Raw genomic sequence first — 14,004 nt, 5'->3', positions numbered from 1 at the left:
ATATTGTGTTTAGGGTATGGTTTCAATTGGAAAATTGCTCAGCATCATGGAAAATTACTAAATCAACAAATTGCAGAACGATAGAAAGCACGCAAAGCATTTTATGGCTTTCTGATAAACCGCACAAATTAGACGGGTTTTTAAGTTTAGGTTTGCTATCGGAGCGCATCTCGGCCCCGGCGGCACCGCGCCCCGTGGAGAGATAGAAGCCGTAAAATGCTTCGCGTGCCTTCTATCGTTCTGCAATTTGTTGATTTAGTGTTTTCTGATTGAAACTATGCCCTTAAACATAAAATAAAAAGTTCATTAAGCAAAAATATTTAACAATTTAATTATCCCAGACTTTAACCATTTTCCTAAATAGGGCCCTTGGCCCAGGACCAAAACGGCACAAGCCTTTTTTTGTTGCGACGCGTAGTTTTAGCAATATCGACTTTGTCCACCTTTCGTGAAACACCCTGTATATAGAGAATGTTTTTTTTTTAAGCTTAACAGAATTTTTTTTTCATAAACCATGAAATCTAGATTAATGCGGTCTGCGCAGGTGAGTTATATGGCCAGGGGGACATAATATAGGAGTCTAATCGTAACGATCAGTCGTCTAATTAATTAAAATTCGTTAATTAACTTTTTAATTAATCAAAATAGACATATAGTTTCAATTAGAAACTTGCTGGGCGTCATCGAAAACCCCTAAATCAGTCATTTTCCGAAAGAGTTTGAGCGCGTGAGAAGCGTAGTAGTGCACTAAAGTTAGCACTCGTGGAGCACGTACAAAGCTAGCAGTTGCGATAAGCCGCCCGCGCAATTTTTCTGCCTCTTATCTAGCCCCAGCCTTGTACCTGCTCCACGAGCGGTAACTTTAGTGCACTACTATGCTTCTCACGCGTTCAAAGTCTTTCTGAAAATTACTGATTTAGTGGTTTTCGATGACGCTGAGCAAGTTTATAATTGGAACTATATGTCTATTTTCAATAATTAAAAAGTTGATTAACGAATTTTAACTAATTATCCGACTGATCGTTACAACTAGACTCCTATATTATGTGTCCCTGGCCGTATAACTCACCTGCGCAGACCGCATTAACCTAGCTTCCATGGTTTCTTTTTAAAAATTCTGTTAAGCTTAAAGAAAAACACCCTATATATATATATATATATATATATATATATATATATATATATATATATATATATATATATATATATATAGGTGTGTGTGTGTGTGTGCGCGTGTGTGTGTGTGTGCGCGCGCGTGTGCGCGTGTGTGCGTGTGCGTGTGCGTCTGTGTGTGTGTGTGTGTGTGTGTGTGTGTGAGAGAGAGAGAGAGAGAGGCAGAGTAGTTTTGAGAACAATGGACCGGGAAAATGTAATAAATAAGTCAGAGATCCGTACTTGCGGAGTTGCTATGCTAGGAGTTTATTGTATGTATTACGACAGTTTCGCCGAGAGGCTCCCCTGACGAAGCCAAGCCTTTCGGCGAAACTGTCGTAATACATACAATAAACTCCTAGCATAGCAACTCCGCAAGTACGGATCTCTGACTTATAGATATATATATATATATAATCGTGCATCAGGTGATGCACATTTGTGTTGCCAGCTACTCTGGCAAACGCAATTAACCGTGACAAAAAAAAGCAAAAAACATTCTTCACACTGTTTGCAAATATTGCCTCCGTGCATTGAAAGACAGATGAGGCTAACGCTCGTCAATATGTCGTCCGTCGTTATTTCGAGCCGGAAGTAAGTGCGTGACGTGAAACCACCTTATACACGTATTACTTAAAAAGAGAGTGGGAAGATATATGTTTTTACCTGCGCTATGTAGCGTAGCCCCGTGTCACCGATGCTCGTAAAGCTGACGTCGAGTTCGAGCACGCTGGATTGGCCCTGACCGGACGCCATGAACGCCATGCCTTTGCCCGTGATTTTGGTACATCCTTTCAAATTGATGACTTCCAGGCTTGACATCCTGGCGAGGTGCTTGAGACTAATGTTGGTCAGGCCAGTGCAAAGTCGCATGTTGATGAAACGCAGTTTTCGAAGGTTGGCCGCTACTACGCTGATTCCATCTTTAGATACATACTCGCATTCGGAAATGTTCAGGGCTGTCAGATCCCTTAGCTTCTCGGCGACAACGGACAGACCGACGTCTGTAATAGGGCAAGCGTTTACGTTTAGCGTTGTCAGGCTAACCAACCCTTGGCCACGATTTATCATGTGGATTCCAGTGTCTTCAATTTGGTTGCAGTAGCTAATAATTAAACAATTTAAACGAAACCGTGCTGTGGCCAAATGAAACATACTTTGGCTCGTGAGGTCTTCGCACCCCAGAAGGGTTAACTTCTTGAGAGAAGAGATCTTAGCGATGTGCTCCAAACCAGCATCAGTCACGCTGAGACACATGCTTAGATCTAAGCTGACCAGGTGCTTAAGACCGAGGCTAAGGTACTCTAGTCCAAGGTCTGATACAAGTGCACAGTCTTCGAGTCCCAGATACTCTAGAGAGCTGACACCAAAGCGCTGACGGGTCCCGCTGTTGCCACCGATTCCGGCCAGATGCCCCAAAGCCACATTCGAAATTTCGCATTCCTTGATTTCAAGAAACTTAAGGGAAAATAGGTTTGCAGCAATGAGAACCATGCCACCGTCGGTGATTTTCTCGCATCCCGCCAAGTAAAGGTACTCTAAGTTCGGCAGAAGCGCAGTGATGCAGGCTACGCTAACATCTGTAACCTGCGAGCACCAGTTTAGATTCAGGGACACCAGCGATGTTAGTTGCCTCACGAAACTTTCAACGATGCAGCTATCGGTAATGACGTAACACTCGGACAAGTCAAGGGACGTCAGATCGGGCAGTTCTCGGAGAAGCTCCCGCAACCGCCCTTTGAAGCTGACGACCTTAATCCTACCAATACCACGGCGGTTAAGGCTACTGTACAGGGTCGGACTGACGTCGGGCAGGCGAAGTTTGGCCTCCACGCCACTCCAAACGCATCGGTCATCAGCAACGTCTCTCCAGTCGCGGCATACCTGAGCCACTCTGCCGCGGTCGGGAACGTCCAGGTAGCAAAATATGAGACGAAGAACTTCGGGGTACAAGCGCCCGTTGCTGTGACTTGTGTCCATGGCAGATTCGGTGGGCGCGGCGTGGATTGAGGCGGTCGTGGTGGCGGCGGCGGCGGTGTTGACGGCGGCGTCTTGCTCTTCGCGCCGGACCTCAGGCGAGACCTCCTCCGACGGCCGGCCGTCCATGGTACGGCCAGCAGAACGGCAAGCCACAGGGCGCGCGTTCGCCGCCGGTGCCGCATCCTGGTGTGCCCAATCAGAGCCTCCTTATATAGAAAGGGCTGTCTCAATGAATAATCCCAGAAAGCCATATGATAGATGGCGCTTCAGCACCAACGCACAGATTCGGTTTCCGACAACGTTGTTATTCCGGCGTTACACGGGCACCCTTGACCGCAGTTAACTTCCCTTTAACTGCTGTTACGCGTCGCCGCAGCTACCGCACACTATTGGCGACGTGCGCGATCGAGAGCGTCGCTGTGACCGGACTGCCACCATTGGCCGAATGCTGACTATAAGGTCAGGAAAGGATTTATCTTCGACAAAAATAAAAGTAATGTTAGAACTTCAATGTTGACGATGTTGGCAGTGTTGGTTTCAGAGCGCTATGATTTCAAGCTCCCACCAAGCTCTTTACAAACACCATCCAACTTTTTGTTCGCTAGGTAATGACGTCACGAGAAGGAACCACAGGAGGGCGCCACACAAATATCTTGTCACTAATACTCTCGGATAGCTATTTCAGAAGTGAAGAGTGCTTGTGCGCTGCTTTTATGGGTGCTTAAAATATTCAACCGCACGTGCGCCCAGAGCTTTGACTGACTGCATAGCCGCAGAATGTTGCCCGTAAGTATTGTGTGATAACTGTGGCTTAGCGTAACTGCAGTTAAGTGTGCCCGTGTAACAAAAGTATTAAATATATTAGTTGAGAAGCTCTGCGAAAGAGCGTTGTTCGAAAACGGTCCTTCTGCGTTGCCAGCACGCGAGCAGGTGTAGGCGATTAAGGCGGATAACGATCCTAGCGCCACCAGCCGCACGGCCTCAACGGGCAACGGAGAAGGACTGTTACCAAGCGGCGCTCTTTTTGTGCCAGCTCTTTGCGCAAATTTGTTTGATATATAAAAACCGATGTAGAATGTTTTTACGCGGTAAACATGCATCCAACACTCAACCGGTTCGCCACTTGTGTCCATGGGGCGGCTGATATAGGGTGCCTACATGTCTGTCTGTCTGAGGGTGAAGACATCCATTGTTGCCCTGAGTGTGAAAGCGCGTGACGCTCTCGCACACTCGGTGCGTGACTTGGACGGTAAAATGGCGTCTATGCATTAGCCAAAGCTACGCGCTCGAGCTGAGTGACACCAGATTGCGCGCACTTCAAAATGCATAAAAAAACGAATGGGCGGGAAAATGGCTGATATGTCACCACTCAAGCAAAAACCCGCGTGTGTATGAAGGCACTCTAGGCTGATAGCATAGCGAGCGCCACAGAGCGGACGCACCACGAAAAGATGCCAGGCGTTCTAGAAAATTTGTCAACTGACTTTGATCTAGTAACGTTGGTTCCCGCAGCACTCCTTCTTTACAGCTAGGCTTGCTCAATGTAAATTTCAGTTTGATTATACTATTACGTTTCTACCTGCTCGTCATGAATGGATAAAACGAAGTAATTAATCTATCAACGTGGCGATGCAGGCGAGTTGGTTCATGATTACAACTGGTAGCAGCGTTCAAAAACGCCGTGCGCTCGAATGGCCAGTCGCTGCGCTCAACAACGGGAGGACATCTACTTTTACACTGTGGCACTTGGATGAGTCAGCCGAATTTTGAAAACATTACGATTGTGGGGAACGGGGGTGACAAGGCTGCAAAAGAACTGCTGTGTTATGTTGTTAGTTAAGCGCAGGAGAATGGTTTAAGCAAACTGTTTAATAAGTAACGTACGGGATCAAAGCCGCAGCTATGGCGATTGCTCGTCAGTTCCAAACGCATCAGCGCGTGCCACCTTCTGCGAGCGTGCTCACTGGATGTCCTCTTCTTCTAAGATCAGAAAGCCTCGTTGACATCATAACATGCCCCCCTTCTTCTTTTTTTGAAGATAACGCAGGGCGATCGCGGCACTTCTCAGTCTCTGTATCGTAGCGGGGAGGACGACGAAGTGTTCGGATTGCGAGCAGTACTTTTTCGTAGGTCAGCAATATTTTGTATTATTTTATCCAGAACGCTCTTATTTTTTACTCAATTGCATCTGAAAGTTGCAACTGAGGACATCGGTTCTCCCGGCACGGGAGAACCAAGTATCCAGCAATGATGACATCCCAAGAACAAAAGACGTTAGATGCGACCATCCCAACCTTGACCAATGCTTCCCTGGCGCATGCCGAGGAGGCAGCCTCCTTGTCCGGTCTAAAGTGCCCCCCAGAAGAAATTCAGGCCGACGTCAACATGATAGAGCGTGATGAGGATCTCACCGAAGTGATGGACCCAACGAACGCACTACCGCTCTCATCGCACTACTACGCAGAATCTACCTCGGACGCCTCGGAGATCACGTTCGATATGCGGGACTTCCAAACTGTGCACTCTAGCAAACGGAGGAAAAGAACGCTCAACCTTGCGCCTAAGATAATGGCACACACCGCCACGTTCCCTTCGGCTCTGGGCAATGTAGTGGTCTTCACTCCGAAAGACCCCACAAAGCAAGTCACAAGCTTTAATAGCATTCGCCTGACCGCGGAGTTAGAAAACATCGCTCCGTCCAGTATCCTGCAAATCAGGCCAAATAAGGCACTAAACGTCATTGCTATTGACACCCGGAACTTACAAACTACAGCGCAGCTGTTGAAGCGTGAAACTTTGCTAGGTGTACCGATGTACGCTTATGAACCAAGGTCCAAAACTCACGCCGTGGGTGTCATAAAGGACGTAGCGAAGGACATCACTGAGGAAGAACTCAAGGCACAGCTTAAGAGTACAATTAAGCTTGCTCAACTGAGGCGCTTGGGTGATTCCCAAACAGTACGCCTCACTTTTCTCGGAAGTGAGCTGCCAAGTCATGTCGCTGTAGGCTGCGTCCGGCATCCAGTCACCGCATACTCACCACGTCCAGTGCAATGCCACTCGTGCGGGAAACTTGGCCATCTAACCCCAACCTGTGCGCGTCAAAAGATATGCCTTCGCTGCTCCAACGCCCATGACACCGAGGAATGCCCGCCAAACGCCAAATCCAAATGTGTGAATTGCGGAGGAAAACATCACGCGGCATCGCCACATTGCCCGAAATTCAAACTCATGAGAAAGATCAACGACTACCGACAGCAAAATGGAGTGAACCACGCTACCGAAAAAACAGCTGTCACCACGCTTAACAAAACAAAGGAAGACTCCCAGCTGAGGCCACAACAGTTGCCGCAAGCTTCGCAACACCAATCAACCTGGCCAAGCGTTGTGGAAGCGAATGCTGTCCCTGAAAAGACAGACGGCACGCCGAGTATCCCCACGATTTCAGGTAATCCCGCGGCTGCGGAGGCAGGAATTGTTCAACCACTTTCTTTGAGAAATCAAAGAGAAACAGTCGCCAAACAAGCCCCTTACCGTGAGGCGTCATCAGAAAGATCTTCTAGTCAGAAGAAACAGAGAATTCCTCCAGCGACTGCACCTCCACTTCACTCTTTCTCAAGCTGGCAAAGCCTCGTCATGCCCCTCCTGCAAGCGATTCGAAGCTGGGTGGCGGGCATCAACAACCCACTTGCCTCGTCAGTATTGAAAATCATCGATCTAGCCATGCCCCTTGTGACTGCGTTTCTTGGATGAAAAACTCTGCACGATACGTACAACCTCACAGATCGTCGCCAAAGCTCAGACACATTCCGCTAGTCATGCAATGGAACTGTGCAGGTCTCCGAAACCGTCTTGCAGAACTGTTGCTTTACTTATTGACTGTACCCATACCTATTCTCGCATTATGTGAAGCTGGCCTCCCTAATGATCAGAGCATCTCCGGCTACGTGACGTACTCAAACCCCACTATGAGCGGATTTACTAACGGGAGTGCTGCACTATTCATCAAAAAGTCTCTCCCTCAACACTCTATCGATGTCACTGATTTGTGTAGTGACCATCTAGAAATCGTCGCAGTGCAAGTCAGCGTATTTGGTAAGCCTTTATGTGTGGGGTCCGTATACGCACGCCCGGGAAAAAGCGGCCTTCCTGTTGCCCGTGTAGTGGCGGAGCTTAAAAAACGGTGCCCAAGCTCCTTACTTTTATGTGGGGACTGGAATGCCCACCACGAACTGTGGGGCTGCGCTAAACGAGACGCACGGGGCCTAGCTCTGGCTACAGCTCTAGAGAAGCACGATCTCGTCGTGGCAAATGATGGCCGTCCTACATTCTACCGCCCTCCTTGCACCTATAGCGCCATCGATATAACCGCCCATTGTACAGACCTCGAAGTCACGTGGCAAGTATTAGCCGACACAATGGGAAGCGATCATTTTCCTATTTTCCTGGATCTAAAAGGCTACCAACCGTCCAAGCAGCGCACAATTGATATGATCATCTGGGATACTTTCCGCAGTCACCTTTTATTGGTAAAGGAAGACGTATGTGCGGCTATTGTAGACGCTGCAAAAGCATCAACAGTGCAAATACGCCTACCAGTACATTACCCCAAACCGGACCTGATTTTTCTGAATCTTTGCGCACGCAGGAGACAGGCCCAACGAAAGCTGCAGCCTTCTGGAAATCCGCTACTAAAATCGCATTTCAACAAGTTAAACGCCGCAACTAGGCGCTATGCGAAGAAGCTACGCAGACAACAATGGCACGATGTGTGTGCTAAATCCGATGCCCACACACCAGCTTCCCGGATTTGGCATATTCTCGATTGCTTTATGGGAGCAAGAAAGAAACTGTCGCCCCAAGCCTCTCTCGCACTTCAACGAGGAAAAGACCTCCAGGTTATAGCGGACGAATTCGCTAACTATTACGCCTCGGTCCGGAGCCAATCGCAAGAACCGTGCGTCATAGTTTCGACTTCGTCCCCTCTTGATGTACCATTCACCCTTGATGAACTCCAGGCGTTGCTCCGTTCCACCAAAAAGCGCACTGCCTCCGGACCAGACGGCATTACCCATCAAATTCTCTGCAACCTGCCAGATGAAGGTCTGCAACTGCTTCTGTCCGAGTTTAACGTTATCTGGTCGACGGGAAACGTACCTGGTGAGTGGCGTTCAGCCTGGGTTGTGCCCATCCTCAAACACGGAAAGCCGAGAACCGAACCTTCATCTTATAGACCCGTTTCGCTTACTTCATGTGTGGCAAAGCTAATGGAACGCATGATACACGCTCGACTTTCTTGGTGGCTTGAAGCTAAACTACTACTGCCCGATGTTATGACAGGCTTCAGAACTCGGCTTTCAACGGCAGACAATATCTTAGACCTGCTCAGCGCAGTCGAACATAATTGGAATGAAAAAAGATCAACGTTGGCGGTTTTCTTCGATATCGAAAAGGCTTTTGACAGTGTGACCCCATCAGTTGTGCTAAGAAAACTCACATCCTTAGGCATCACTGGGGTTGTGCAACGCTTTCTTAAATGCTTTCTAACAGAGCGAACTTTCCGAGTAAAACTCGATAAAACGCTCAGTGCCAACCGTTCTTCCCCATGCGGTTTACCACAGGGTTGCGTGCTTTCACCTCTTCTGTTTAATGTTGTCCTCTCCGGTCTCCCAAGCGCGGTTCCTTTTACCACACCAAGAGTCAACATGTCCGTGTATGCGGATGATATATGTATTTGGACGACAGGTCACAAGCACTGCAACCTGAAAGCAATTGTCCAGTCGGCAATAACATCTGCTGAGACATACCTTAAAGACTGTGGCCTGCGCATTTCCGCAGAAAAGACTGTTTTCATGATTTTTCCGGGGAAAAATCAACGATCCACCAAACTTGACCTGTGCCTTGGCGGTTCTCCCCTACGTCAAGTCGCAAACCATAGATTTCTAGGAATATGCTTAAATCAAAGGCTGAAATGGACAAACCAAGTGAAGGCGATGACAAGCTCAACAATATCGGCTAGAAATGCCGTCCGCCGAGTTGGTGGCGCAAACTGGGGCAATTCCCCTCGCTCAATGCTCTCGCTTCACTCAGCATTAGTAGTGAGCCGCCTTTTATATGCCTTGCCTTATATGAACATCCTACCCACGCCAGCTCTCAAACTGGAACGCATTCATCGACAAGGACTTCGCACAGCCCTTGGTGTTCCGAGAGGAACCAGCAACCTCAAAGTTTACGAAGAAGCGCGAACACTTCCACTGCCTCTAATAGCTTCCCAGCACCTCCTACTACAGATGCTCCGCCTTGAAGAAACTACTGCGGGCCTCTCTTTACTTCGAAGAATCACCCGACGACCCCTATCACGATTTGGCATTTCTCTTCGCACCCTGCGTTACCTCGGGTGGAAACCAAAACCGCCAGTCATCACCAGAAAATCTACACCTCCTTGGGCTGTTCGCACGATCTTATCCCATGAGCACGTTCCAGGCGTAAAGAAGAAAAACAATTCAAATCCCCCGAATCTCAAATATTGTACAGATGAACACGTTGCGACCGAATTCAAAGATTTTCTTCGAGTATATACCGATGGATCGGTTGACCATTTCAAAAGAAGCAGCACCTCTGCCTTCTGCATCCCAAGCCTTGGAATAGAGTGGGCTGGACGGCTAGAAAGAATGGTCTCCACTACGACAGCCGAACTTTGTGCCATACTTGAGGCCTTAAAGGCTCTACAGACGTATCCGCCTCAGCCCACCGTCATTCTAACTGACTCCCGTGGAGCCCTTTTCTGTCTACGGAAGCAAACCCAAATAGGGGAACTCGTGGAAACAACAAGAACAGCTCTTTATGCACTAGAAGACGCTGGTTTCACCGTTCATTTCCAATGGGTGCCCTCCCACGTGGGAGTAAGCGGAAATGAAACAGCAGATCGTCTCGCTTCTCGAGCCCACGATTTCGCTCCGACACTCAAGTGTCCGACAGACGACTGCTGGCTCCAAAAGCAAGTTCGCCTGCATATTTCATCACTGGGTCCAGCGGCAGAATCAGGGCACCAACCTTGCCTCCTAGGTGGTCTCAGCCGAGCAGAAGCTACAGTTCTACTTCGCCTCCGCACTGGAAGTGCGAAAACCGGAAAAGTACTGTATCGATGGGGCCGAAGGAAGTCGCCTCTATGTGACGCTTGCAAGGTCTCAGAAGACGCCGAGCACATGCTCTGGGAATGTCCTAAATACAACGTTCAAAGGCAGAGATTCTCCCAGCAGCTTCAGGACCTTCGTCCTCCACTTGAGGAAACTGATGACATTATTTTCCCACGGGGCTCTCGAGCCCGTCGCAGACATATGCAGGTTCTTTTTTTTTGCGTTTCTTAAAGGACTCTGGACTTTTAGCACAATTTTAAAAGCAGCCGATTCCAGAACAGCACGTGTGTGTGTGTGTGTGTGGGTGTGGATGTGTAGCGACAAGTGATGATTATTAACACTGACCGCCGGCTTTCCTTCTCTTTCCTTCCTTTCTTCTTCCCCATCTTTTATTTTCTTTCTCTGCTCTTCTTTACGTTTCCCTCTGTTCTTCGGACGGGACATCGTCGGCGTTTTTCCCGCATGACAAACTCCGTCCTCTCTACTCCTTCACGGAAATCCTCCTCCTCCTCTGTATCGTAGCGGCTTCACCACAACGCGTCGACTTCTTGTTGCTTTTTGGTTATCCTGTCGATCTTGTAGACGTGGAAATGTGTTCAAGAGATTCGTCATTTGAAACTATATGGACATAGTCTCCAGCAGCTTTGTTTGAGACTGTAGGGAAATAGTTTTCAGCAGCTGTATTCGTTTCTGCTGTTCCATGTTCTTCTTTGGTGTGGTACCGGTTGCGCCTGTAAGTCCTCGATGTGTTTCTGCTGCTGCTTGTCCTGGTTCCACTTGTTCTCCTCGGCACGGGACTGCTCCAAAAGGAACTCATACCGCCGGGAGAGTTCCTATATCTCGACTCGGCTTGCTGGTGCCTCCAAAGTTCTCGCTGTATCCCCAGTGCCCTCGGTGACATGTTCCATCGAGGCTTCCACTTTTTGGTTTGGCGCCTGTACCAACCATTCTTCAGCCTTGAGATGCTTGTCTTTGAGGAGGCGAAAGCGCTCTTGCAAATGCTGGTTTGCTTGCCACAGCTCTTGCAGCTCCTGCATGGTCTTTTGTCCCACTGCGCCCTGATGCTTCTCGAAGACTACGAGAGCTCGTCTGGCTGTTGCCCACTCTTCTGTGAGCTGAGCGCACCTGTCCTCCAAACTGCGTTTCTCTTGGGCTGCCGCGTGAAACTCTTCCTGCAGGTTCCTGTGTCTGTATACAATGTGGTTATACTTGTCCAACAGCTGGGAGTCGTCTGTCTTCAGCGCTGATAGTGCTGCCTCACACTTGGCCGCTTCGTCCAGCGCAGTACAGCGCTCGTTCTCCATCTCCTTGGTGGCCTTGACGTGCTGCTCGCGCTGAGTCTTCAACTCCTCCTCGAGGCCATGTCGTGCCTGTTTTAAGTTCTCAGCTAGCTGTTGAAAATGTTTGTTGACGCTGACGAGCATCTCAGCTTGCTCCTCCAGGCAGGAAAGTTTTGACCACAAAACGTCGGCTTCACTTTTTAGCTTTGCGTTGCGTTTTAGGAGGCTGCTGACTTTCTCGTCTAACCTTTCGCACTCTGTTTCTGCCTTCTCGGTAAAGGAGCTTCCGTCTCCTTCCGTTTGCGACGAATTGTTACACTTAGCAGCATTCTCTCTCTCTCTCTCTCAAAGTCTCCGACACCTTTTCGTGTCTCTGCTGCCAGAGGCGACTTTCATTTGCAACGCATCTAATTTTTTCACTCGCATCTTCACAAGATGATTTCCACTGCTGACTTTCTTGAGCGAGGAGCTCGTTCCTAACTGTCAAGAATGTGACCCGTTCCTGAAGCACTGCCAGCATACAATTCAAGTCTTCCAGCTGACTTGCTTCAAGAGACACTGCAGCTTTTGACGACTGGTTGGTGTGCTCGATGATGCCCCGGGCAAATGCTTCGATGATGCTCCGGACAAATGCCCCGAGATCTTGTAACGGCCACTGGTACCGGTCCTTTAAATACTGATAGTTTTGCTGAAGTAGATTGAACTGCTCCTCTTTTTTAGCAAGCTGGTTTTCCAGGGCCTCTCTTTTGCGTTTTGCGATGTTTAGCAGCTTCTTGAGGTACTGAAAGGCACTGAACTCTCGTTGTTCGGAATCATTCTGAACTAGCGGCAAGTCCTCGCCACAGTCTTGAAGAAGGACATCCTGCAAGATGCAGTACTCGGCAGAAAACCTTTCGAGCTCAAGCTGAGATGCTTCAAACTTCTCATTCAGGGTGTCCGCTTCCTCCACCTTGGCATCTACAAGCTCCAGCTGCTTTGCCAAATCCCTACTTAGAGAAACTAACTGGGCTTTCAATGCTTCAGACTCCTCATACTTGGCATGAGAAAATTCTGCTTGCTGCGTTTGCATCTTCCCCAGGAGAGCCGAAGCTGCCTTGCACTCGCGTCGAAGGCCTGCTCACGGCCAAAGCTCGCTTCAATATTTCTCTCGTGCTCCAAAGACATTCGCTGCATTTGTGCCTTTGCCAACACCAACTCTGAAATCAGGCCTTGTCCCTCTTCGGGGCGAGATGCCAGCATGCCCTTTTTTTTCTTTGGCCGCCTCTCCAGCTCTGTCCCAGTTTGCGCAAACTTGGTTGCTTTGGTTGATGGAAGAGGCCCAATTGTTATGCCTCCCAAATGGATCGCTTCATTGCGGACATTGTTCATGGATGAGTTGGAAGTTTCTTCTACTGCAGAAACACGTCGATATCCGTAGATTTTCTGCTGTGTCTGGTTGCACATTCGGGAAAAATGTCCAAAATTTCCACAGGAAAGGCAGTGCTTTCCGTAAGCTTGGCAGTTTCGGGGTTGATGGGAAGTACCACATCTTGAACACAAACTTTGCTGTCGGTTGCTGGATTGGTCTTTTTGTGGTTCGGATGGTTGATACCTTCGTTGCGCTGCCCTGAAGCTAGATGGCTGACGATAGAGTCCATCAACTCTAGCTTCGTCTTCAGTTTTCTGAATATCATTCACATGTTTTTTTGAGATTTCAGCTGCTTTACAGGTTGAAATGATTTTGTCCAGGGTTAGACTCGGTTCACGAAACAATCGTTCGCGTAAGGCCACGTCTCGTATCCCGATGATGATACGATCACCAATGAGCCTGCTTTCTTGAGCTCTGTAGTCGCATTTCTGAGCCTGCAGTTTTAGCTCAGTTACAAATTCGTCAATGGTTTGTTCTGGCTTTTGGCTCATTGTGTTAAAAATAGCTGTCGCTTGTGTGACGCTTTTGCAAGGTGCATAGAGTTTATCAAATTCGTGCAGGATGTAATCTACTGCAATATCTCTTTGCCCGCTTTGACCATCTCCCGTTGGTTGCAGAGGAAAGGTTTGCGTAATTCGTCTTGCTTGAGGTCCAAGGCAGTGGAGCAGAAAAGCTTTCCGAGTTGAGATAGGCTTGGATGCATATTCGCAGGCTGCCTCGAAGATAAGGTAGGATGATTTCCACTCCTCCCATGCTCTTGCTGGGGTGTCACCAGACTGGAACGGAGCCGGCGGTTGTAGGAAAGCAGATGCCATCTTTTTGCTGCTGTTGATTGTTAAACTTAAAATATGGACGTTGAGCTGCTCATCACTTCTGACACCATGTTATGTTGCTAGTTAAGCGCAGGAGAATGGTTTAAACAAACTGTTTAATAAGTAACGTACGGAATCAAAGCCGCAGCTATGGCGATTGCTGGTCAGTTCCAAACGCATCAGCGCGTGCCACCTTCTGCGAGCGTGCTTACTGGATGTCCTCTTCTTCTAAGATC

The 14,004-nt window shown here is 48.5% G+C and overlaps 2 protein-coding genes across 2 annotated transcripts; both read right to left on the bottom strand.

Moving 5' to 3' along the window:
- Window positions 1-1,785: 1,785 nt before the first annotated feature.
- On the bottom strand, window positions 1,786-3,258 carry LOC8039778 (F-box/LRR-repeat protein 14-like). Its single transcript, XM_040217578.2, has 2 exons — window positions 2,310-3,258; window positions 1,786-2,156 (listed from the first exon to the last, which is right to left on the bottom strand). The coding sequence occupies exons 1-2, from the start codon at window positions 3,256-3,258 to the stop codon at window positions 1,786-1,788; spliced, it is 1,320 nt and encodes a 439-aa protein (XP_040073512.2).
- Window positions 3,259-11,101: 7,843 nt separating this feature from the next.
- LOC120845999 (centrosomal protein of 63 kDa-B-like) lies at window positions 11,102-13,659 on the bottom strand. The gene is given in 5 exon segments (XM_040217577.1): window positions 11,102-11,893; window positions 11,895-12,661; window positions 12,664-12,979; window positions 13,072-13,210; window positions 13,529-13,659. Coding segments are annotated over 5 exon segments (2,145 nt in total).
- Window positions 13,660-14,004: the final 345 nt, after the last annotated feature.

This window comes from Ixodes scapularis, unplaced genomic scaffold (genome assembly GCF_016920785.2).
Source record: "Ixodes scapularis isolate PalLabHiFi unplaced genomic scaffold, ASM1692078v2 PGA_scaffold0__279_contigs__length_252992795, whole genome shotgun sequence".
NCBI classification, from domain to species: Eukaryota; Metazoa; Arthropoda; class Arachnida; order Ixodida; family Ixodidae; genus Ixodes; species Ixodes scapularis.
The sequence above is the reverse complement of the archived record's forward strand: the minus strand, read 5'-3'. Positions and strand labels throughout refer to the sequence as shown.

Excerpts from the sequence above, each read along its gene's own strand:
- LOC8039778 (XM_040217578.2), bottom strand. The coding sequence starts at position 3,258 with ATGGACGGCCGGCCGTCGGAGGAGGTCTCGCCTGAGGTCCGGCGCGAA. Across the intron at positions 2,157-2,309 it reads CGAAGACCTCACGAGCCAAA|ACGTCGGTCTGTCCGTTGTC; the intron begins GTATGTTTCATT and ends GCCCTATTACAG.